At 32.5% G+C, this 27,285-nt stretch overlaps 1 protein-coding gene and 1 long non-coding RNA gene across 11 annotated transcripts in view; one reads left to right on the top strand and one right to left on the bottom strand.

Annotated features, from left to right (window-relative positions):
• LOC140673262 (uncharacterized) overlaps nt 1-27,285 on the top strand; it is a 115,952-nt gene that overhangs the window by 46,901 nt on the left and 41,766 nt on the right. The gene's annotated exons all lie outside the window — the stretch shown is intronic.
• LOC140673240 (neural-cadherin) overlaps nt 1-27,285 on the bottom strand; it is a 192,860-nt gene that overhangs the window by 139,798 nt on the left and 25,777 nt on the right. For 3 of the 10 annotated variants that reach the window (XM_072906040.1, XM_072906048.1, XM_072906043.1), the window contains exons 2-10: nt 14,289-15,710; nt 13,968-14,015; nt 12,541-12,732; nt 10,726-10,972; nt 9,763-9,982; nt 9,251-9,527; nt 7,702-8,297; nt 6,754-6,900; nt 5,751-5,942 (exon numbers count right to left, since the gene is read on the bottom strand). In XM_072906040.1, coding sequence (XP_072762141.1) covers nt 5,751-5,942; nt 6,754-6,900; nt 7,702-8,297; nt 9,251-9,527; nt 9,763-9,982; nt 10,726-10,972; nt 12,541-12,732; nt 13,968-14,015; nt 14,289-15,606 — 3,237 coding nt within the window. In that variant the 5' untranslated portion in view covers nt 15,607-15,710. Of the gene's footprint in view, nt 1-174; nt 366-5,750; nt 5,943-6,753; nt 6,901-7,701; nt 8,298-9,250; nt 9,528-9,762; nt 9,983-10,725; nt 10,973-12,540; nt 12,733-13,432; nt 13,948-13,967; nt 14,016-14,288; nt 15,711-27,285 lie in introns of those variants that run through there. The other 7 variants (XM_072906041.1, XM_072906046.1, XM_072906044.1 and 4 more) reach the window with 7 other exon arrangements.

Genomic DNA, 27,285 nt, shown 5'->3' with positions numbered 1-27,285 from the left:
GAGGCAAATAGAATACGCGAGTAATTGAATTGAGGTAAAACGGAAAAAGGAGGGTAACAAAAAAAAAAAAAAAAAAATTAAATTGGAAACAAGGATCGGAGAGGAGGGACAGCACTACATGGCACGGCACGGCATGTCACGTGTCTTGTCTTGGTCATGTCGTGGCATACAAACCTGGCTTTCACCGACGTCACTATAGTACCCACTGTGACATTTTCTTTGATGTGAATGGGGCCGTATACATTCGAATCCCACACAGGTGGTTTATTGTTTCTGTCTACGACGTCTAACTCAACGTCCACGTCTGCGGACAAGACTGGCATCCCTCTGTCGGAGGCCCGTACTCGCAGGCGATAGCTGTCACGCTAGTGGCAAAACATTGGGCCGTCAACTTTAGAGAACACTTTTTTTTTCGGGAGTTGGCGGTTTTTTGTGATTTTTTTTTTTTTTCCCGTCACTTTATACTTTTTTTTCTTTTTTTCTTTTTCTCATTTTCGATTTCGTCTTTTCTGTTGGAGTTTACTTGGAAAGAGCTAAGGCGTCACTCGGCGTCGAGCGCGTCCACACGAGAAAGTACTTGATGATCTATCTGCTTTTTATTCGCGAACGAGATTAAAACGGAAGAAGAAGAGAGAAAGATAAACAAGATAGAAAAAGATAGAAAGAAAAACGGAGAGAAAAGGCCGTGCAGTCTCGTAGGTATCTCGATGGATTCCGTTGCATGTTATTTCGGTGATTGATTTGCCGTCTTCCTTAACGGATGAGAATTTAAATAACTTTCCTAATAATTTTCCTTGAATTAAATAATAAAAGTGCATCGCTTACGATAACAAGATATTTAACTGCAATGAACTCAAACATGCCATGAGGTGAATATTTTGTGAATAGTTTGTGAATAATTGCAACATACAGTGACGTAGCATGATGACGATGATGATGTTGATGATGTTGATGATGGTCATAATAATGATGAAGGTTACTACATCGCCGACTTCTGTTAGTTAACAAAGCAATAATAATAATATAATATCGATAAATATGTAAATATGTGCAATTTGTAATCAGTTTCAATAATGAATAGATTGTGAAAATTATAAGCAAGTGTAGACGATGTAGTTGTGACGCCTATACTTACCTGTAGAATGTACAGACCTGCATATTTGAGCTCATTGCTAATAATTATATTGATAATTGATTGACACCAGCGGACAAATTGTTTTGTCTATGCGATACGTGTAGGATTTACTTTGATTTTATATCAAAGATATTTCGATAATTCCATAACATCGTCTAATAAATCTTAGATTGATTTTCAAAAAAGTGAAAAGGTGCGTTTACACAAGGATTGTATTAAATACAAATAATGATAATTGCATGGGACGAATGTTATGCTTATCCTTGCTCATCCGAAATAACATGAAACTGAAAGATATTTATACTAGATATTCTAGAATTACTTTTTTCATTTTTGTAAATTGTTTTAATTTATTTGCAAAATTAATATTTTTATTTGTATTAAATGTTTTATAAATAAAGTTTATATTTAATTTGTAATCAAATATTTTTTTTTTATATTTTAAATTCTTATTTATTTATGTAGAGTATATCCAAGAATCTATATTTAAAAAATTTTATTTAATTTTAATTTTAATTTTAATTAATTCTAAAATGTCTAGTATAATAAAAAAGAATAGCGGGTGAATAGTAATTGGAAGTTAAATAGAATTATATAAAAAATTTGTGTTAAGAAGTATAATTGTAGATGCATAACTAGAAAAATGGATAAAATTAGATTTAATTGTACACAAAATTGAATAAACTTTTAATTTTGAAATCTTTTTAATTCTTTAGTTTATAATTTACTGATTCTATTCACCCGCTTCATACGAGATTAACATCGTGATTTTTATTTAAAAACACATTGCATCAGATTAATCATTTGGAAATCAATTTTATGATTGGCGTATTTCTTTTTCAAATGAAACGCGAATACATTTATTTATAATCTTGCTATCTCATAAAATTGTTAATAATGAGATCTATCGGCTTCCTGGAACATTAAAAGTAATTATTGAAGCTGTTCCAGAAGTTTAGCATTCGATCCGACGGACGTTAACTAAAAGGACACACATAAAATGAGTGCACTTTGTGATTTTATTAAGAAACATGATTTACACTTAAAAAAGACCCTGCCGTGAAAAATACAATATAAACTTACAAATACTAGATTACAAAGTGCTGTGCTACTAAAATGCAAAGTAAAAAATAAAAATGTGTTACGTATGAATTTTCACAGCAAGTCAGTTTATTTTCAGTACGTCATTAAATCAAATTGATATAAATCAGTATTTTATATAAACTCTCAATCTTTGTAATTTTAATATTATGTAAATTTAGATAAATTTTAACTTTCTACACATTAAGATATTAACTTTTATTTTAATATTAAATAAGAATAAGTTTAAGCTTTTTTGTTTCATAATTCAAGCTTCTCTTACAAGTTCGACAAATTAGAAGAGACTTTTTTTTAAAATGACACGTTATATATATTACATGTATTTATTTTATATACTTGTCAAACGTCCGTCGGATATCTAGTATCGCGTAAAGACAAATTGATATATCACCAGTAGTATAGGATACCGACATAAAAACAGCATCCTACACTTACAGATACGTACGAGACCAGGACAAAAGAGCGAACATAGCGCGATAGCACGTGTGTATGTACATAAAAAATATATCACGCGTGATAGGAAAAAAACTTTTTGAACGAAAACATTTGAAGAGAGACGATAATAGAGAGAAAGATTTATAGAAAAATTGAGCGACAAGAAGAGAGCAGAGAAAGAGAGAATAAGAGAGAAAAAGAGAGTGACGTCTCCGAGTGACAACAATAACAACAACAGAGGCAAAAAATCATCGAAACGATATAATGTTGAATAATCGAACGGAAAGGCGCTCTAGAATATTTGCAACGAATATTATACTTTTCTTTTGCGCAGGTAACAATGCTGTCACATCATAATGTGTCTCAATGCAAGGTGTGAAACACAAGAATATAGATCCTACTTACTGGAAAACAGCCCTTTTTTTTTTTTGTCATCATCAAATCCGAAGAAAGTAAATGGTGCAATAAACACAAACATAAACAATAAGAAGTTGAAATTAGTTCCTTTACGAAATCAATCAATGCAGGCATTTGCATGCAAGCGAGAATGCGATAAAGAGGCATCGGGAGACGATCAGGAAAAGGAGGGAAAAGAAAGGGAGAATAAAGAGACAGAGAGAAAGAGAGACAGAAAGAGAGAGAGAGAGAGAGAGAGAGAGAGAGAGAGAGAGAGAGAGAGAGAGAGAGAGAGAGAGAGAGAGAGAGATTGGTGATAATGAGGATAGCTGTGGAGATTTGAAAAAAGGGGAGAAGGGTGGAGTTTTATATTGAGACTGGATGGGAGAAAAAAAAACTATGACGACCCCTCGTCTGATTCGTTCTCGTTTTAACGACACTCAAAAACCGATGGACGTTATTTCTGAATCGTCGTGATAGTGATTATATATCCGCACGTTTGGTTTTTTTTTCGACTTTCCTTTCACTTTCATTTGCTTTCTTCCCGTTTCGTCACGACAGTGGTATGCCGCCCCAATCACAGAAGAAAAAATGTCACACCACGAACAGTTTTCTTATGATCTATACATATGTATATATACATATACATTATTAAACGCTCTCGATCAAAAATACTTTTCGTATTCTTTTTCCTTTTCTTTGTCAGTCACGTCGTGGTATACCGGGAGAGTGGAATGAAAATGGGGAAACGTTAGAAAGAAAATATATTAAAGAAATAGATAAGACAGAGTTAGAAGTAGAAAAATGTAGAAAACAAAATCTAAAGTAACTTAGCATATTAGGAAATGAAGAATAGGAACATATAAACTGATTGATAAAAAGATTGATAGAGAAACTTATCAACGCAGCAAAATCAGTAAATCAATAATTAGCAGGCATCTTTAACAAAGTAATTATCAACATAACAGAAAATACAAAATGCAACATATCAAAACTATATTTTATAAAGAAACAAAAAAAAAATCAGAAATTAAAGACAGGATAAAAGAGATGTACATAGAGTAAGAGAGAAAGAGAGAGAAAGACACAGGGCAAGGACGGATGTAGGAGCGAGAGCGAGATCCGTTCCTGTAAAGGAATCAAAAACACATTCATATAAAATATGCAAGCATTGTCAAAAATTGTTTATGTCTGATGCACCACAAAATGCGTAGAGGTTGAAGTACACCGTACGTGGGGCTCAAAAAATGTCGTTCCCACCTGCTCCTGGAAGTTCAAAAAACATCACTTCCCTTTTGAAAAACATTCACAATTAATAATGTTAGTTGATTAGTTAAAGATCATTAGTTTGCTCCGAACGTTTCCATTTCTTTTTTTTTATCACATATCTCTTATCTCATCATCGTTTTATCACCATCTTTCCTTCCCATTCTTTCCCGTTTTTCTCCAACGCGTAACACGTACAAAAAAAATAATACACATTCTTTTCTTTGATTACTTTTCAGGAAAAGTATGAAAAGTACACACGTTTTCGCGTTCGGTCGGCCGTGCACACACACGTTTAGGCCGATCCGCACGCGTTTTTTTTTTTTTTTTTTTTTTTGTTTTGTTTTTTTTTCTCTGCAAAATTACGCGTCGGCATTTTTCAATTCGTCAAAGTTGATCGAAAATGATCATGATTGGTGTCGCGATACAAAATCGGAAAACACGGTAAAACGAACGGCAAGTAACGGAAATTTAAGTAAAGATAACAAGAAGGACGGAAAAGAAAAGATACGCGTATGTTTTTTTTTTTTTTTTTTTTTTTTTTTTTTTCTTTCGACCGCTCATACGTAACTCGATTACCGATTCTCGACGAAAATTGAATGAAAAAACTGGACAAGAGGTATCAAAGCTTCGTTTGGAATCTTTTAAAAAGGTACTCGCGCCGCGAGTATGTTCTCAATAGAGAGAATGAGAGAGACAGAGAGAGAGTGTTTTGTTGCAAAAATAGCCCGAACGGTCGATCGATTCAGGTACATGAAGCGTTTGAGGAAATCAGGCATAGCTAAGTATTTACCATAGTGAACACATTGTGCATATCAATGGGAATTAAAAAGTTCTATACATGTGCCGTAAAAAGGAAACTCATTTCGTTGCATATTAGTGATGAGAGAAATAATTGCCGACCAAAACGTATATTAGTACAAGTTTATCCGCTCAGCAACAAAACGGATTCGTGTTAAATATAACGTAAGTCAACGCAAACGTACAATATATCGGCAGAAGGTGTACACTCAAGTTTTGTATTTATACGATATCATATATATACGTATATATATATATATATAAATAGATATAGTATATGCTACGTAGCCTACACATTCTCCTGGGACACGCGTACACTTATTCGGGACGAGTGTATATCGCGATTTAGATGATATATCACGAGTAATATTAATGAAATAATTATTTCGAGCGGAAATATTATAATTTTTAATTGCTGAGAATATATTTTTGTAGTTATCGTGTGTATCGTAAGGACGTCAAGAGCAAAAGAAGCTGGCACAAGAAGCTGGCTGCAAAGAAAAATTGCAAGCCTCGCCCACGAAAAAGTGGGAGTGTTCCAGGAAAACGATGCTGTTTTATACTGCTAAAGAGAGACGATATGTAAGATATTAGCGATTTTTATAGAGATACTTACGTCTAGGGGCTTCTTTAATACAATCCAACCAGATTCTGGTTGGATCTCAAAGTATTCCAGATTCTGCTCATTGTTGGGTGAACTCAGCGAGTACACGATCGCGCCATTGTTGTCAGCATCCTCGTCGGATGCTGACACTCTCAATATATTTGTTCCGATGCTCGCATCCTGTTTCACGTTTTCTACATATCTCTGCAAAATTTCAACGAAAGTTAATTCATCTCAAAGTCCGACGCATTGATTTTACATTTACATGTTTCAGGAAATATTTATATTCAGATATATAATTACGTAATTAAAATTAAAAATTATAAGATATATTCTCGTGTTTCAGGATCGCAATTTCATGAAAAATTATCCGTCAAAATATCATTGTTTATTTAATTTCTAGTTTTGTTTTAATAGAAAACTATAGGAAAAGTAATCTTTATTGTTTATTTCAATAGAATCTCTAAAAAAACTTAAAATTTCTGAAATTTATTAGAATAAAATATGACGAGGTGATGATTCAAATTTTTATTTAAACTTTGTTCAAAATTTAAACTCAAAATCGAGAGATTATGCTTTCAAAGTTTGTCGCAAATACCTCGGAAAACACGCTACATATGTTGTAATATACATAACGATTTTAAAACATGAAAGAGTGAATCAAGTTTATAATTTATGAGATGCACTTTAGATATCATGCTACGGACTTTACAAATTATGCACTTGTTCCATTTACTTTGCCGCGCAAACTCCTACGTATATATATTGTATATATGTATATATGTGCACGTTAAATCGATAAACGACAATGTATGTATCTTGATCGTAAGCAACGAAACTAGCCCAAAGTTACATCGCTAGTGGTCTCTCGAGTTACGTGCATCGAGGCATAACGTACACCGCTGGTGGTTCCGCCAGCGCACGATCTTACTTCCGGACATCTGCTCGCGCATTTCTATCTCGAAAGGGGTTCTTTCCTAAACGTTTGCCTTCGAGTCTGGTTTAGTTTACGCACCTGTCGGTCAAACAACGGCGGGTTGTCGTTCACGTCCGTTATTTCGACGGTAAATGAGCAAACACCTTCTAACGAGGGTTCGCCCTGATCCGTCGCCTTAACAGTGACAGACACAAATTTCCCATCGTCACCTTCACGATCGAAAACCTGAAAAGATAGTTATATTATTGAATATGAATAACATGGAAAATTATGATTTTGAATTATATAATAAAAATTGCATTAAAAATTGTTTATCTTTAATATATGAAAAATAATAATATTATATTATATAATTAAAGCAAAGCTAATTAAATCTCTTCATGAAAATTATTTCAAAATTTTATATACATATACATTTAGTAATAAAAACTGTATATTAATTTTTATTGATTAATATAGCTAAATAGATATAAAAAAGCGAGAGCTAGTAGAAATATGTAAACCTAAAGCGATGAAATGAACATGCAACATGAAATGAAACATATGTATAACTGATGAAATGCATATATGGAGCTGATATCTTATTGTTAGAGATCTTTATGGATCGCGACACGAGCAATAATTAAAGTGTTAAGTACCTCGCGTGTTTATCGCTCGGCCTATACGATACGTACAAAAGATGGCAAAGTTAGACATGGTAGAAATGAAAATTAGTGATTGTTAGATACTTGTTAATATATTCAAAGACTATTAAATATGCGAATTGCATTTGTATTAAAGTTACCCTTTTAAAGCCGATTTTTTATTTTTTTCGTATTTCAATAAAGTTGACATACATTTTTGTCTTTATTGAAAGCTTCAAACAAAAGGAGTCAAATATTAATATTATATTTGTTTAAAATCAATTTTCATCTGCTTTGCTAAACGAAAATATATAAGAATTCATTTTCTCTCGCTTTTTTAAAAAATATAATAAAATATAAAATATCATTTTGAATATCTGAAGAGGATCGTTAATAAATGTACCTTGTTGGTCAAGACTTGACCAGTCTCTTCGTCAACGGTGAACTTGGTGCCCTTTTGATTGGGCTGCTGCACGATCGAGTACTTGACTTGTCCGTTGACACCCTTGTCCTCGTCAGTAGCCTGTACCTTGATGACAGTGCTACCATTTGGCGCGCCTTCTTCCACTTTCGGGTAATACATCCCGCAATCTTTGAACACCGGCTTGTTGTCGTTCACATCGGTTATAAAGACCACAACGACAGCGGTGCTGGTGTGGATGGTTTGATCGCCGTTCGGACAACACGCGCCGTCGTCTAAAGCCGTGACATTTAGCTCGTACTTATCGCGATCCAGGGAGATCTCTTTGCCATGAAGACGTATCACACCCGTAATCTCTTCAATCACGAACTGTCCCGACGTAGTGTTCCCGCCAACGAATCGGAATCGTACGTTATCACCGTCCTTATCGGACGCCACGACGGTAGTTACCAGGGTATTGGGTCCGGCGTTCTCGTCGACGTTAGGCGTGTAAACTTGCTGGGAGAATTTCGGTTCCTCATCGTTTTTATTCTTCGTGTATATCCGCACCGTCGCCGTGCCGGTTTTCGACGGTTCTCCTGAAAGATATATAAACTCGTTAATCATGTACCATATATATATATATATATATATATATATATATATATATTAAATGTACTTGTGAAATATTTTAATCAAGTTTTTATGCAGCGATCTCTGTAACTTAAAGATTAAGAATAACGTTTTATGCGAAACATAACTGTGGTAGAAAGAAGTACGTGCTCGACACCATATAAATCGCGCAATGACAATCTCGAATATTCAATGACAATATGGAATATTTAAACATTATGAAAATCGCGCTGTATTAATTTAAATTATTGAATTGGCAATGTGTGCGATAGGAATGCATGTTAAACAACTATTGTATTATTACAACGTCAAACTTCACGCGAAGCGATATGCACGCATGAATGCGCAATAAATAAAAGCGCACATGTTACTCGTGCCGATTCAGCCGCTTTATTTCCAATTAAGCCGTGACTTATTCGGAAATCATCTCGCATTCGCGCCATATATATGCAAATAACGTAAATTTGCGTCTACGCGAATACGAGGTTGATACAGCGCGACGCAAGACAGGGATTTAGAGCTCGTTTGAAAACCAAATCCGCGAGATTTAGTCGTTCGGAGCTGATCCTCGACTTGCTGACAGAACGTATGAAAGGGCATCCCCTCTTCGCCCTTTTTACGTGACCTCCGTTACATATCTCCTATAGGATATAGGAGTAATATAGGAGTAAAATCGATTTCAAGATATCAACCGACATTTTTTCAAGCAGATCTTGAGAAACGTTAACTATATCCACAAAAGAGTGGACAATCGATATCTCGAGACATGATAAATGAATATATACATTAGGTATACATTATTACTGAGTTTGATTAATTACAAACTTTTTATACGGAAGAATATAGAAATATTTTTATTAATTCAAGTTTTAAAGTGCAAGCCGTATCCGCGTAATTTATTACTTTTTCCATAACTTACCCTTGTCCTTGGCGGTAACGATGAATTCGTAATAAGCATTATTGTTGTCCGCATCGAGCTGCTTATTATTAACAATAATGCCATTGGAATCCACACTAAAATGATCGTCGGATACTAAATATTCAATTTCCGCGTTCGCTCCTGAATCAGCGTCGGTCGCCTTGACTTTCAGTATATTCGTTCCCAGCGGAAGATCTTCGTCGATATTGTGAGCTTGATAATCCGGCAGTTCAAATTTAGGAGCATTATCGTTTACATCGGACACTCGAATTGTTAGCTAAAAAATTAACAAATAGAGTAAGACAATAAACGTGATTAATATGAGTGAGTGAAATACATTGCTCGATATTTAGTTTTAAAAATAAATAATACTAAACGATAAAAGAAACAATAACACGTATGATAGATGACAGATAACTGAGTATAGGTACATATTTTTCGCGGAAAGAAAGAAATGTCATTTCTGTAGTGATAACGACAACAAAGTTCGACAGAAACATAAATCCACTTACCTCGACCGAGGTCGAGAAACCACCAGAGTCCTCCGTCGCTGTCACTATCAAGGAATAAATGTGAGGTTGTCGCAGATCCTCAAAATCCAGTTCTTTCGCAAGTTTCACGATTCCAGATGTCGGGCCGATGTTGAATGTACCTGCGGCTCCTTGACCTTGCGCCTTCAACGTGTAGCGTATCTCCCGATCGGCGAACGACTTAGCTTTCACCGATATTATGCTGAAAAGTTTCAACACGTGACATTTGCACGAACATCCCGCGAACGCTTAAAAATAAGATACGCAAAGATATGCGATATAAGAGAAGAATAAGTTTTCAAATAAATCTTGATTATATGTCATGTGAAAAATAACTCGAACGAATTTAGATTGAAATTTGAAAAGTCAACTAGAATCCTTCGAAGACAAACAATCTGAAAAGTAAACTCGACTCTCAAATCGATACGCGAGCACTCTTGTACTAACAAATAATATCGAGAGCATATAAAAGAACATAGGACAAGTTGGACTCGAAAAAAATAATAATGTAAAAGCAGTATAAAGGCGCAATATTAATTCGTTTAAAATATTGAAATAATTAATTTCTAAAAAAGCAGTCTGTTCTGCGTTGTTAAAATCGCTTTGTGTTTATGTTGACACTTTTACAAATGGATTGCAAAAAAGGTCAGTAATTTTTTCATTTGAAAAATGTTATAGTATAATTTACGATATCAGAAGTAACATAATTATAGAAACCATTTCTTTTCTACAATTATATATATATATATATATATATATATATATATATAAAACGCGACAATTTAAATATTAAAGCTGTAATCTCATCTGACAGAATTGCCAAATTATTATTTATTTTTAATTATGTGGAAGAAAGCTGGAGAGAACTTTAGATCTTCCTTGAAATACATAGAAATACGAATCTGTAAAGAGTTAAATGAGTATCGAAATGACTTGCGAACTAACTCGGAATCTTTCTTCTGGTTTTCTGGTATCTCGGCCTCGTACGCCGTCATATAGAACTGCGGTGCGCGTTTTCCACCGACGATCGATAGTCTCTCCTCAGGAGTCGACTGGAAACGCCTCTCGTCGATACGACCGTTCTGATCCTCGGCTTTCACGTAAAGGACGTACTCCATATCCAGCTGGAAGAGGTCGGTACCACGAGTACGTACCACCCCCGATCTCTCGTCGACCTCAAAGCGGCCACCAGCTGCGTGTGCATAGTAGATAATTAATTAATTAACTAATTGATTAAAGCAGTCATTATCTTTGTCACAATCTAACCAAGGAATATCTCGCGCGGGCTCCATTAATTACACGATACTTGGCGATTATACGTTTCTGTATTTAAATTACTATAAGAAATGAAATAATTAAAACGCATAAAAGAACATTTCTCCTAGTATTACATCGTAAATTTCGATATATAAAAATAAAATTATTTTTTAGTATTTATATAATATTAAAACCTCAGATTGAAATAGTAGCTTAGTTTGCAGATGTAAGTTATACAAATGTAGATTCCTATCCAAAATCTATGATCGAGACTCAAATGGAATTTCAGTTTAACATTTGATAGCATTTAAGCTATTATTATCCGTTAGTTTAATGCCAGCACATTAATAACGCAGCGTGAAATTACAAGCATACTTTATAACGCACTGTGCAACAAAAATTGTTTATCACATCGAAACGCGATCGTTGTGGGAAAGCATTCGACATAATAGCATCATTACGATATAATCCTGTAAATTGCGAAATATGATACCGGGTCACCGTTGTAATCATCGGGTGCATTTTCGATGAGGTCGATGTGCGATTTGCACCGATACGATGCATGTAGATGTAGATTAATAATTAGACCGTACGCGCGATTGTTCCGCGTGTTTCTACGTGACGTTCATATGTTAAACTCACTGCATATTTCTCTTTTAATTAATGAAGCAATAATCTTGAATCAAGAGAACATTTTTCCATATGAAAAATTCAGCATCAAATTCTTTGATCTTTATGTAAACAATTAATCTTTTTAATTATTAATAATTTGATTGTTTGTTATGATAACTTTTGTGTACTACTTTTCTGCCCGTATGAAAATTAATTCTTTTATAAAATGAAATAATTAATTATATATACAATTATATATACAATAATATTTATCATGAAAAATATTAATATAAAGAAAGAATTATTATAATACAATCATAATAAATTTTCCAAGATATATAGTTTTGTATTTTTCTTTTGAAAAAAAAATTGTTCTGATTAATTAAATTGAATTGTTCTAACTGAATTATTATGACAAATTAATTTTATAAAAATTTTCAAACACAAGTAATAATGTAATACAAACAGCAAATAATCAAATTATAAAATTGTGAATATGAGAATATACATATAAAAGAAACTCTCTTTAAAAGAGAGAAAGAGAGAGAATAATTTTAATTTCGCATATCTGTTCGTTAAACTGTTGACCAGAAAAAATAAATTATTTGTTATGACAGATGTATTGAATTTTTTAAAGAGAAGAACATGTCGAACAATATTTCTTTGATCGAGCTAAAAATAATTCTCGTAAATATTTTGCTAAAAATCGTATAAAATTATAAAGTCTTTAAGAAGATTAAGTATACCGCGCATGTGTGTTTTACGCTCTCGACATCGGTAGATTAATCTCCCGTTACTTATTATATTACGTATCACCAGCGATATGATGGAGAGAGCATGAGCCGTTAATGATCGAAATATTGAACTTCGATTACTCATGTTATTACGTACTTCGATCTCGCACGATGAAGTAATGGATGTTATGGTCGGTGTCGGGATCTCTGGCTTGAAGGGTAAACACGTGAGTGTTCGGCGGTGCGTTCAACTGGACGACCGTTTGCATCGGTAGAGGCCGATTAATGAAATACGGAGGCTCGTCGTTGACGTCCTTCATGTTGATGATGACGCGCTGATTGTCGGTATCTATAACGTTACATCGATTATCGTATATATATACGTAGCAGTCATAAGAGCACTATTAACGTGTTAGTTGCTGATACGCTACTTGTACGTCGCGAAATTTTTATCAATATTTTTATGTTGCAACGCTATTTTATTGTTATCTTTCAATAGACTATTTATAAAAGAAGAAATGAAATTCAATTCGATATTAATATTTAATCAATAAAAATAAATTTTATATATATATATTTTTTTGATTTGATTAAAATATGATTTTTCACAGACAATGAATTGAATTAGATTTTATATAATGAAATATATTGTGTGTGTTGAAAGAAATTTAATTATATTGAATTATACAAATATTTAATCCAACATACATGTTTCTTCATATTAATACAGAGTTATATTTGCTCGAAAATGAAAGATTTAATTAAATTTTTTAATGATATTTATTTTTGATATATGATTTTTAGTGTTTTCTTATGCAAATATTTACATTTTTACAACGTCATCTACAAATAGCGTTCAGCATCGATAAACAGTAATTTATTTTACAGTAAATCTCTAAAATTTTACTAAAAGCGTGTAAATAAGAAAATGCTTTTACAGAAGTGTCTTTTGAGAGATATTAAAATGTAATATGAAAGCAATATGACATGGATCAATATTCAACATTATTTGTTTAGTATTAAAATGGGCGATATGGATTGCTACTTACATTGGAATCCTTTGGAAGCCGATGATGCGAGAAAAGAAAAGAGAGTTACAATTATTATTAGCTCTCTGTATATATGTGGAAAGGAGAAGTTATTGATAGATACGACAATAAATATTTTGCATATTACGTAATGTGTTACTTTATAACTTATAGTTAAAAGAAAGCGCAAATTTCATCTATAATTATTTTATATTATAATTATACAAATTATATTGTTTCCTAAAAGTATTTAAAATTATTTATGCAAAAACATATCTAGATATGTTAAAAAAATATTATAAATAAAATATATAGTACACATTTTCAAATATTTTTTGTCGTATATTTATAATCTACTACCTATCACCATTATATTTGCTGCCAATATTCTTCCAATAATTCACGTGTATTTAAGTCAGAAATACCATAACCTAAATGGAACCCCAAAGATAGAATATGAATTGGAGAAAAGCGTGAGAATGTATGAGAACAGATCGTGAAATGTGCCAGTTGAAATTATTTCAAGCAAAATGCTTATTTAAATAAAAAATTATACCATCGTAAAATGGACACGGAACACCGGGTGGATATCGCGAGCATGGCTCTTGACACGTGGAACACCGGCAAAAGTAAAAGTTAATTAAACAATATAAAAACTATTGACAAATATATTATAACATTGAATTGACCATTAATTATATCAAAAATAACTAACTAACTACTAAAGTAAAATGAAATTAAATAATAACTTTTAAAATATATTAATAACGCGTAATATAAAATAAATTTAATTAAATACTTACAAATAAAAACTGACAGCAAGGTGGTCAAAGGATTTATAAGCTATAAAATGTATTGAAAATTTTTGTGATATTACCTGTACCTGTGTTCGTAATTGTAACCCAGAAATCGATAGTCTTCTCTGGACCCAACTCCTCATAGTCCCACTTTTGCTTGACCATGACAGAACCGTTGGCGCCCACGGTGACCCACTTATTCTCGTCTCTTATCTTGTAAGTCTCTTTCTCATTCTCCTTCTCAAGATAAAATGCGATCTTGCCCTCGATATTTCCGTCCGCCTCCGTAAAATCGACCTTCTTCGTCGGTCGCACTGCTCGGGTGACCCTTCTCTTTTGTATCCGGTGCACCTCTGGCTGTTCGTCCGGTTCCGAAGTGAGGAATCTCACGATGACCTTGGCCGGTTTCTCGGTGCTACGACTCGGCGTGCGTAGATCATGCGCTTCCACGATTAGTTCGCATTCGCTGTCCTGCTCCGTGCTGACTTCCGGCTCCCCAGCCAGCAGCAGCTCGCCGGTTTGCGGCACAACGATCAGTAAACTACTGGGCGTGACAAGCTTGTACGCTACCCTGTCCCCGTCAGCATCTTTGGCCGTGACCTTGCCAACGGTGGAGAATCTCTTCCAGCCGGGCAGCGAGGCCACGTTACCCTTGTGCAACGTGTCCAGATTAGTCGGCCTGATTTCGAAGATGTACAGCTCGCGCTCGAAGATTGGACTGTTGTCGTTCTGATCGAGCACGTGGACGATACCGCTTATCTTTGACGTGCTGAGAAAGTTACCGTCTGACGCGTGTATGACGATGGTATAGAGACCGCGTATTTCACGGTCCAGTGGTTTTGCCGTCACTATCCGTACGCCCTGCATCTGACTCTGCAAGGTGAGATTGAAGCCGGTCTCGTTGGACTCGTTCTCTCGAAGAGCGAACGGACGTTCTCCGTTATCGTCTGGCAGGATTTTGTAATGAACCGGGAAGTTACCGCGCGCCCGCAGAACCGGAAATCCGTCTATTCGCGTGCCGGCTAGTTGATTCTCCGGTACTTCACCTTCGCCAAGGCGGTCGTGCGAGAAGGTCAGCATATTTCGACGATTGATGACGTAAAGGTGAAGGTCATGGGTCTGCGTGCCGTTGGCCAATTCCTCCAAGACGATCAGATTGACCGGACGATCCACCAGCGGCGTTAGATCTGATGTCGTCATCACCAGACCATTGCCCAGCACGGTGAAATACTTGGAGTAACCGGTCTCCAGGAGACGAAAATTGGACGGACGACTCGCGTCGCCTCGAAATTGTGTCACCTCATAACCGGGGTAAACATCGTGCGGCAACACGGCCACCTTGGCGTAGGTGACGGAAGTGACTGCCAGTAGGAAGACGATGACTCGTACGCGCCACATCCTGCTATATTTGTCCCGTTTTCCCGTGCAATTTCTCTCTTGCTCTCTCCTCTTTCTCTCTTAGAACTCCAATATCTTTACTAAAGCATCAGTGCTGACGCCAACTGAAAATAGATAACAGAGAAAATTGTTAGTTAAAAAAAACGAAAAATATATTAACATGAAGATTACAATTTGATAGTTTTAACGGACGAAGAGGAGGGGGGGAGGATGGGGGATGAGATATATAGATATATTTAACTGAAAATGTTTTTCAAGTTGTCTTTTTGTTATTAGATACGCATTATAATATTTAAAGTAATATAAATATCGAGAATCAAGACATATGTGCATATATCATACTTAATTTGTTTCATTATTTTATTACTAATTAAATATAAATAAATAAATATATATATATATATAAATTATTTATTTAAATTATATAAATTAATTATTTCATTATTTCTTTTTTTAATAATTGCTTATATTTTTCCTCTTTTTATTATTTTTTTCCAGTTAATACTGACATTGTTTTAACTTGTACATTTACAATATTGTGTTCTGGTGTTGCAAACTTTATAAAATCAAATGTGTTATATAAAAAGATTTAGCTTTTTTATAAAATAAAAATCGAATCTTTATAAAGATTAGCATTTAATAAAAAGTATACGGTTTTTTTGTAAAGAATTTAATTCGCAAAGAGTATGATTATTTATAAACATTAAATAACATTAAAGAAATTTTCCCGTTTATAAGTGAACAAATAAAGTATATATTAAAATTGCATATATTATTAATTTTATAGCATACGTAATATAATACTAGTTATATAATACTATAATCACAGAAAAATACTGTATAATATTTTAGCCACAGAAAAATACTGAAATATTTGGCTTACAAATTCATACATAAATTTTTTGTTTAATGTACTGAAAGAAAATATATTACGCTGTTTGTAACATTTTGTATGCACGAATATGCTAAGAATTTATTGAAACGGACGGATTGACGATAGCCATAATGAGACCATAATGGCTAATGTTCACGTTTGAACATTTCCGGTAATTTTGTATGCATTTTCAAATATCCTGTTTGGAATTTGAACGGTCGAGAGCCGTAAATTCATTAACCGTGAACAATTTGCGCTACGCGATGCTACTGTGACGTCATTTATTCGCAACAATTACACGCATCGACCGCAACGTGAGAAAGTCTTCATGTTAGCATTATATATTACGCACTCTGTGCAAAAGCTCATGACCCGTATTACGTATTGGAAGCAACGCGGCACAAATTAACCTTAATTTTATTTTCCATTTTTCAAACACTCCCTGTACACGACTATAACGTACGTTCAACAATCGTTTCCTATGAAGTATGTATATCGGATGCTTCACGTTTTTTGTCCTTCTTCTCTTTTAAAATTTCAAAAGAGAAACATTTAGAATAAAAGCATTGATCGGAATTAAAGTTTGCTTTAATCTCCAGATGTTTATAGTTTTAATTATCAGACTATACGAGGATGGAAAAGTTTCAAAACTGCAATAAATTATTACAGACATAATATTGAAATATTACATTTACATTTTTTGTTTTATAGTTTATGTAATTGAAGTAATATTTTTATTTGATTAAAGGAGAGAGATTGATAATAGGAACAATATATATTTGAATTGTACAAAATTTTTTATTTCAAAATCATAAATCTAAATAATCTAATTATTTATATTCTTATAATAAATCTTTTACTAGTACTACGTATATTTAATTAACGCGCGATATAAATAGCAAAATTTTTGCGTGAAATTTGATATAATTTTATCTATCTTTATGACCATCTTAATCTTACACCTTGTATTCAATTACTATAAAAATAATCACTCACACAAAATCATATACCAAATGTTTATACAATTTCGTTATTATGATAATATTCCAAGAAGGGGAAACCGCCATAATTCTAAAGATAAAGGTACAAGCTGAATGTAAAACAGTGCAAATTGAGCCATTCGAATGGTAATTGTGCGTTTACTGAAACACTTTTCTCGACACATAACGATAATTCCAATCCTTACGCGTTTGTATTTACCTCGTAACATTGTACATGTATCTTAATTAAACTCTGAGAAGAGTTGATTATAAAATGATTGCAAGACGTTCAGCACAATTTTTTTATTATACAAATATTATTAGATTTATACAGAGCATAAAACATTTAAAATAAATAAATAACATATAAATAATTTTATATTTTAATTAGATTTATAATTTATATAAATTTATCAAATTTTTGAGAACAAATTATTTTCACGAAATACACAATAAGACAATATTGTTCTTCAAAGTAATTGAGATATATAAAAAAAATGATAACGCGCCTTTGGCTGTCATACGCTACGCAGGATGCGATGAACAATGTCCGCATCGCTGTACCGGAAATAAGAACCGGCGCGTACGAGTTGACCATTGTCATTTAGTAACCCTCCGTTCCATTTGATTCTATTCACGCCCCAAGAGAAGCGGATGTGAGGTCAGCCGCGGCTCGTTTAAGTTTGAAACCGCTCCGATGGTCGTACCGAAAAAAAGAAATATACGAACATAACTGTCTTTGTAATGTAGCGCGCTTGAAACACGACCTACAATATTAGACTATATCTTTGCTTCTATATGTCGTAATATCACACAAAATAAAAAATCTTTGACAGTTATGGTTTTTCAGATAAAACGCATATTTTTTTTTTTTTTTTTTTTTAATACAATACATATTATTAATAGATTAAAATATTCAGATGTAGAATAATAATAATGGAACTTTTTAATCGAAAATTTTATTAACTGACCATTTGTGAGTGGAAAATTATTATTATTATAATTAGTCGAGCATAATTAATCGATCAAAACAAACTATACAATTACTTTTGAAACATTGTTGTACGAATAAAAGGAAATATTACTGATATATTAATATACATGATCAAAAATTCACACAATAAAAATCGCCTCTACGTTAAAAACGAATAAATTACGCGTATGCAAAAACATCGAAATATATGCAAACTTTCGGAATATAAAAAGAATATTTTTTTAGCTATGTAAATCAATTTTGCAAAATAGTTATTTGGTTTGTTATTTTTTTCTCGTAATGTAGTGCTCTTTCATTCCTTGACATAAAGAAAAACAGATGTTTTAATATATTTCTAAAAACATTTATCCGTTATTTTATCAACTGTTGCGTTAATGGCATACAAATTTCCCATTGCAATGATAACAAGTTTGCATATATCCTTTCGCGCAACGGCAGGAACTAGGAAGACTATCTTTGTGCGCGAACCACATGTTCATAACAAGACAATACCACAGCGCATTTTCAAAGAACTCGATCTACCACGCGCAACAACTGTTTTTAACAACGTATAGATCCCACAATATGGATCCCATGTAAGAATTTGTAATCTCTCGAATATATATATATATATATATGTATCTCTCTTGACATCGCAACACATATATCAAACAGACTAATTCAAATTTGAAGCGCTCCTCATACAAGCGCGCAACAAATCATATGGAGCTACATATTTATTATACATTTTGATATAGATTTATGATTATAATAATAATATATATATATATATATATATATATATATATGTGTGTGTGTGTGTGTGTGTGTGTGTAATATTAATAGTAATAATAAATATTATGTATAATATGCTCTCTCTTATATATAATATGTTTCAAGATGTTTCCTAAACAAAAATTAAAAAAAAATCTGTATGTGAGCTTATGTTATATAAATCTTGATTTAATTTAATAACTGCACATATATATATATATATATATATATATATATATATATATATATGTCTCGACACTGCATTTTAATACGAAATACCTATTAAATATTGATTTGAACGTTTTCAATAATTCCTTGACAACTGAATCGCGTTAGTGGCAGCGATATGTATCGAATTCACTTATCACTATGTCATCTTTATGTCAGTCATAATCTATACTCCTACACATTCACAACCCGTTTATGTGTTCATACATAATAGCGCTCTCTCTCCTCTCTCTCTCTCTCTCTCTCTCTCTCTCTCTCTCTCTGTCTGTCTCTCTCACTCGGTATTTCCAATCTCACAGTCATCTCCCCAGCGACCTCGAGAAGTCGAGACCTCGAGTCCCTCGGAGGGATACGAGTCGAGGGCTTGGAAGCAGATGCTCTGTCGAGTCTGGCAAGTCTACATTATACGGTTAAGTCCGACGAAACACGACACCTAATCCCTCCTCGAAACATATTAAGTGACTGCCTTCAGCTGGGCTTTCGAGCGAGCACGAAAAACGATACATCGCGTGCACATCCTTGAAAAAATAACGCGGCTTATTCCGGTACACTGACCTTGCGAGATCAGCGATGCACTTGCGAGTGTAATGCACCCGCATAAGACCTCACCGTATCCCTGTCGCTGATAGTCGGACGGAAGAACGTCTCGAATTTTTCTCACAAGAGAAAAGGGTAACCGAAGGTGCACTTAATTTCATCACATAATTTAACTTTAGTTGTAAATAAGAGAAGTAGTTAATTTTTATTTGTTTACTAAATTTACGATAAATTTTATTTAATATATTTACTTAGTAAATATATTAAATAAAACATTTACAATAGTTAGTTGATTTTTATTTTAAAAAAAATACATTCAGTTTTGAAATGTTATTTGTATAATTATGTATGCTTCAATTAGCGTGTATTATTAATAAAAATTAATTATTAATTATTTTGCTACGATTTCTACTGATATAATCTAAAGTATCTGTCATATATTTATTAGTACTTTCAAATTAAGAATTGATAAAATTAAATTAATGAGCAGCTAAAGAAGCAACTATATATTAGAGAAATTATTGAGAGAGAGAGAGAGAGAGAGAGAGAGAGAGAGAGAGAGAGAGAGAGAGAGAGAGAGAGAGAGAGAAAGAGAGAGAGAGAGAGACAGAGAAATTTAATATCGAATATATATTAATAACTTAGTAGAACAACTTATTACATATTAATCGAGATAAAAATGAATTTACGCATAGCTATAATTATTATAACATTGCACATATTATACCCCGCGATGTCATCTAATTATTTATGAAACACGTGCAAAATTTATCACTTATATATTATCAGTCTTCATGCGAAACATATTTCCGTCGTTAATTTATCTCTTATTAATAATTTGATTAACATAAAAATTGTGTATGATTGTGAACAATTTTCTTCACGGTATTATAATTTTTTTTAGTTATTTCATATATTTGTTAGTTATTTTTAGTTGTAATTAGCAATTTTTTATATTTATTTACTTATTTATCTCTCACTTATTTATTAAAAATAAACTGCAAGTTATTAGAAATAATATTTATTTGATAAATTAATTAAAATAGAAAACTTTGATTTTTTGTCGTCATATGTGTTACAATAATCAAAGCGGTATATTAAAAAATAGGACAGATTAGGCAAGTGTTAATTACGTCAATCATATTTAAATACGTAAAGGAATTGAATAGTCTTGTATACGATTATTTGTTTCTACGATGATATTTCTATGTATATAATGTGTATCTCTACGTTATCGTAGTAATTGTAGAAGAACATAGATCCAATAATTCGACTTTAATCAACCGAATTAATAGCCATCCTGTATAAAGCGTAATAGATTTATCGTCCATCAAAAAGAGAATAATAATTAAACCGTCGTTGAAACGGGATAATTACGAAATGTAAGTTGTAGACATAGCAATGCGAAATATCTCCATTTGTGAAACTAAACCGTTACGAAGTGAAATGGAAATTGCACATTTACATCTAACAACAGTCACGAAATCAAGTAAAGCCATTTAATTACACACTTGATACGCATGTTTGCAAATGAAGAAATTTATTGGCAATAATCCATTTTAGAGAAAGCAACATAATTGTCATGGCTTTGTTCAAGACAATACAATTAAACTCCTAAGGTTTGGCATGATTATATAAATGTTAGGAGCGTCATAAATATTAATCTTACAAATGTATGTCGCGTGTAATTTAGATAGACTATATGTTTTCTAAGTGTCTCCTAAATATATTGTCGCATCGGGATGCAGCACATTTCGCTCCCTGTCTTTTTTAATGCTATCTCATTTCTCTAGCTTTGTTTTGCCTATAGAGATAAGAGTGGTGCGCGAAATGAAAAAGAGAATTTCGCTCTATCGTAATACTGGAACTGTCCTCGTGCACCTTGACACGTGCACGCTATGCGAATAATAATAGTGCATACATAATATCGCGGAAGAGAAATACCTAAAATTATATTCCACAAAACACGCAACGTGTTTGACGCTCCAATTTTAGTTACCAACTCAATTTACAAACAAATAATGTTTCTGATTTCTTACATTTTTTTTTTTAGAAAAGAAACATATATTCTAACTTATTAGAAATGCTTATCATTAAAATTAAAGAAAAACTATAAAATTCATAATTCTATTTACTCCGAGTAGCAATTGTTCAATATTTGATATGTGCAAGTTTGTTGTAAATCATTTACTTCAGCTATGAAAGCTGTAGAATTTCTCAATTCTCAGGTTCAATTTTCAATTCTATAACTGTTCTCGCAAAAATGTTTTTTCTATTAAAAATATTTAACATTCTTTCAATATTGTCATTCGGAATAATCGTACTGTTTCAACATTTTCAAAATTTCTGTGTCAAAGTAAAATATGTATTTAAGAAATAAATCTTATCTCCTCTTGTCTATTGTTGTCTCAGAATTAGAATTTTGAGAAACTTCTAAAGTTTAAATTCTTGACTTTCTTTCGTGAAATTCTTCAGAGTGTATTCACGGGACGAGACATTGGAGGAACAAAGTTACAAATAAAATACGATAATTGCTGAAACTGTTTCTTTTACGCGGTGGTTCATTGTAATTTTTAACGAAACGTGCTCTATAATAAATGAACTTTGAAAGAACCTTACCAACCGTTTTATATAAAACCGTTTCAAATGGACTGCGTGAAATCGCGTGGGTGCACGTACTGCTGGTCGGGGATAAATCTTGCCGGCTAATAGGCTTATGTCATGGTTTAAACTTGTATTCTTTACATCAGTCTTATTTCCCACTCGGGGAACGAGAAAGAAAAATCGCTAATGCTCTTTAGAACTATAGCGATTTCGTTCACGCGTCATAAAAGAGAAAATCTCTATAACTCGTTCCGCAAAAAATTCAATTTCCATCTAGATACATATTCACATTTCAAGATATTAATCGTTTTTTTCCTTTTTTTTTTTTATTTTTTGTAGCATAAATTTCTGGGGATTATTATTTATAAAATTTGTAAAAAATGAATATGTAACAATATTTATATTTTACATAGAATCGCTTTATTAATAAATATTTAATTTTTACAATGCAAAATTTATGTAAGATTGATGAATGAGAGAATCAGAATTATTATCCTATCGATAAATATTTTTTACTTGTACAGTGACTTATTTACAGCTGAAATCGTTCAAAACATAATAAACTGTGAGTTGCTTTGATCGCTTTGTAAAGAACGCTTCAAACGCACTTCATTCGTTCTCCATCGTAATTCCAAGGCTCAGTTTAGTAATCTTATCAGCGGATTCAGGTGCAATCCTTACAACAACGGAAGAAAGGGCATTTAAATGCGCCAAAGAGCATATTGCCACAAACCTCTCGTAGCATAAAGCCTTTGCTTTGTACATCACGGAGTGTTCATTATGACTGCGATTTCTACGAAGGAACACAAGGCTTGCTTTATTCGTACATGCTCAACCGCGATCGTTATCAGGGCGAAGAATTCACGGGAAGCATTTTCTCTACCTGTCACCATGCGTTTATATTCTTTTTTAATTGATTATAGAATACAAGCAGCTTAATTAACTCTTGTGAGATATGTAAATCGATTTACTTCTACAAATGCCTTCGCCCAGAATAATAGAATAATTAATGCATATTAATTATCATTTATGTATTTTAACAGGATGACTTTTTCATACAAAAATATAGAAAACAATTTTTTTTCTTTAAAATAATTAATCTCAAATACTTAAATAATTTTCTAAATTTATTAATTTTTCTGAATAAATATGAAATATCAACATTTATAAAATTTTGTTAGATAATCGCTTGTTGATTCAAATGAACATGATGTATGAAACAGTATAAATAGATGCTTTCTGATTTTCTATGGATATAAATTGACTCGTTAGAGGTACATAATATATGTACTCACGTGTAATCAGATCAAGTATTCATGATTACGCAGAAGCGTAGAATAGTTGCATTCGTGATTCAAATTGATTTAATGACGTGCGTAACCTCACATAAATAACTATATATATATATATATATATATATATATATATAAGATATTTTTAAATTAATAATATCATTATAAAATATGTAGTTGTTTTTATTTTACGTAGCGGAGAAAATGTGTAAAAGTGAATTTTTTGTTTACAAAAAAAGCTAACATATTTGTAATCTTTTAACTTGAATTTTGTTTACAAAAAGAAAAATGGCCTATTATAGTTATTTTTTATACATGGTAAAACACATATTTGTTTGAATTGTTAAACTATTAAAATAAATAGCAGCATACTTCATGATTGAAAAACACGGAATCGAAAGCGACTACATTTGTTTATCGTAGTTTGCCATCACAAATACTGAATCGTATGTATATGGCGCATATATATTCGCAAATCACTGTGAAATAAACTTTGATCGCCAGCGATAAAAGAATTGAGTTATATTCAAAAAAAAATTTGTTGCTCCTCTGCCAAGCTGTTGAATGATAATTATTAAAAACATTCTGTACACAACTGTAGATTCTCTTGTAAAGATAAAACTGTTAATTTCTGTGGTAAAGTTAAAATAACTTTTATTCAATACGAGATACATAATTATTCAATCTATAATTAAGAAAATGATACATCATAAGAGAACATTTAATGCGTAGTATTTAATAATATTGTAATATTAACATTTATATATTACGTATTAATTTCAAATGTCAAAGATTTTAGAAATATAAATGGTTCTACAGAAATGTTATTAAAAGAAGTTATTGTTATTAAAAAAAGAACAAAATAATTAACAAATAAAATAGACATAAACATGTATATATATATATATATATATATATATATAGCAAGAGCACTGATGAATAAAATATGTTTATTTAAATCGCATTATTGATTTTATTTGATTATTTAGTTATTTTGTTATTCTAAAATTTAGTTTGATGAAACCAGCACGTACATACCTGCGCATTCACGTTTATTCCGTATAATGTTACACGCAATTGAAAGGCAACTCTGCGTTGACGTTGGCGGAAAAAATATACGTTAATTGCTAGGAACACGAATTTTAATCGGGCATCACTATTCGGTTCAATACGAAGTACGAGTATGGATTGCGTACGCAATCGTTGTTTGGTGAACGTTGTATCGAAACAACGTGACTGTTTCACCGAACAAGTTGTCTAATTCGATAGAAAGTCGACACGAAAATTACTTGACCCCATGTATTTTATTCAATAAAACATTAAGGATTTTTATTTTGAAAATCCAGCGATGACTTCTTTTTTATTTACTTGTACTATTTTTTTAAAGAAATAATTTCTTAATGCATTTAGTGTTAATAAGTCATTGATGTGAAACTAAGTTTATTTGCAGAGAGTTTTTTGTCATTTATTATGAATACTATTAGTCAATTACTACTTAACGATAAATTATAAAATATGCTATATTTAATATATATCAAGTTCTTTCTCACGATTAAAAATTTTAACATAAAAACTTCGAAGAGAGAAAAAGTATAGATGCTTGCATTTCTCCTTTTAAATAAAATTTTTTATTAACATTGGCAATAATACAAAACAGTTAATTAACAGTATCACGAAAGATAAATTCAGCAAAACCTAAGCATATTAAATTAAAAATTTTGAGCAAAGATTTATGAAAATTAAATCAATTATATATTCGCCACTTTTAAAATGTTTTTTTAAATATATAAATTATTTAAACATATTTTAATTGTTTAGATAAAAATATATTTAAATTATTTTTTTAAATTTGCTTCTCTATGTTTAATACTAGATATAAGTAAGTAAAATTAATTTTTATTTTTTTTGTCTATAGATAAAAAAGAGACAGAAAAAATAGCAAGCAAGCGTGTAAAAAATGAGTGTTAAAAATGATATCTCGCATTTGTCGAAAACATGACAAGCTTCTTCGCGCAAAACTCAACGCTCGACAGAAAGAATTCGGAGAAACAAACTGTCAACATTTCAATTTACGTGTGCGTCACCGATGACAGACCAATATTTGACTATACCTCTATACCGCGAGGCGTGAACGCGGATCAAATATTATTTACTAGGAGAAAAATTCATGGACGCGACATTCGGCGCGATGAAAATGCATATCGGGAAAGCGAGATAACGAAGATCGTATGCAGTTTGCACTGGGGAGGTCGCTCGTTACGTTTATGAAATGAGGCATTTCGCGGGCGCGGAGTTCAGTGAATGCAGTCCGAATCGACAAGCCGTCAGTTAACGTCAGTATCAATTTTAAAGTAAACCGGGCCGGTTGTAGAGGGCAAAACGTTGCCGCAAAAAAAACCAACGTGTGACTGACGGCGGTGTATTTGCTCCGATGCGATGCCGCGACAATTTTAATCAACCAATCATCGGGTCAAGAACCTGTGGATTAAAAGCTTCGATTTTCTCCGCTTGACACATAGCTTTGTAAAGTAATATCGGTTAGTTTTCGACAAATATCGGAAATTTATTTTAGAATTCGCGGCAATACATTTCTACGCTATTATTCGTTAACTCTCCGCGTGTTGAATGTTGACTATAACTAACAAATTTGAAGTAATTTACGTCGCAATTAACATATAGCTAAACTGAATTTCCATAAGATTATTTATTAAAATTATTATAAACATTTTCTTTAGATAATTAGATATTTTAATTATAATATACAGAGCGTAAATATATAAGTTGTAGCTTTACAAAATTTTTAACTCATGTGTATGAAGTTTTGCTGTATATATAATAATAATAATAAAATTTGACTGTATAATATGTGTATAAATAAAAACAGACAACGTAATATAAAAGTTATTACGATAAAATTTTTGACGAAGAAAAAATGGTGTTGCACACTATATACGTCTCTGACATCTCTTTCGTTAAATTGCCTTCTTAAAGAGACGCTCATTTTCAGGGGTAACGAAGCGATTGTCCGGACAAAGTGTGTAATAGCTCACTCGCATAGTGCACGACCAAGTAGCATAACGTAGATCGAAGTAAAATATACGGGAGGATATATTGTACTTTCGTGGCGATGAAAATTGATATGCCGTGCGTGTCGTTTAACAAACACTTTGCACGTGCACGTCGAAAGGGTGATTTAAGACCGTCGACGGGAACTGTTTGCGGGGAAGTATCCTTATTACAAGGAACGATCCACTCTTTTATTAAAGACCGAACGCGTGCGATATTTCCTATTGCACCCTGTGATCCTCTTTCGAGGATTAGAGGGACCGTTTAATCTTTTCATCTGCTGTCCGTGCAAGTTTAGCAAAGTCTCGCTTATCATTTTGCAAAACTTTACTTTTTTCTCTCTCGTCATAT

The sequence above is a fragment of the Anoplolepis gracilipes genome, chromosome 14, assembly GCF_047496725.1.
Source record: "Anoplolepis gracilipes chromosome 14, ASM4749672v1, whole genome shotgun sequence".
NCBI lineage: Eukaryota > Metazoa > Arthropoda > Insecta > Hymenoptera > Formicidae > Anoplolepis > Anoplolepis gracilipes.
Note: the sequence above shows the minus strand (reverse complement) of the source record. Positions and strands in the feature narration are given on the sequence as shown.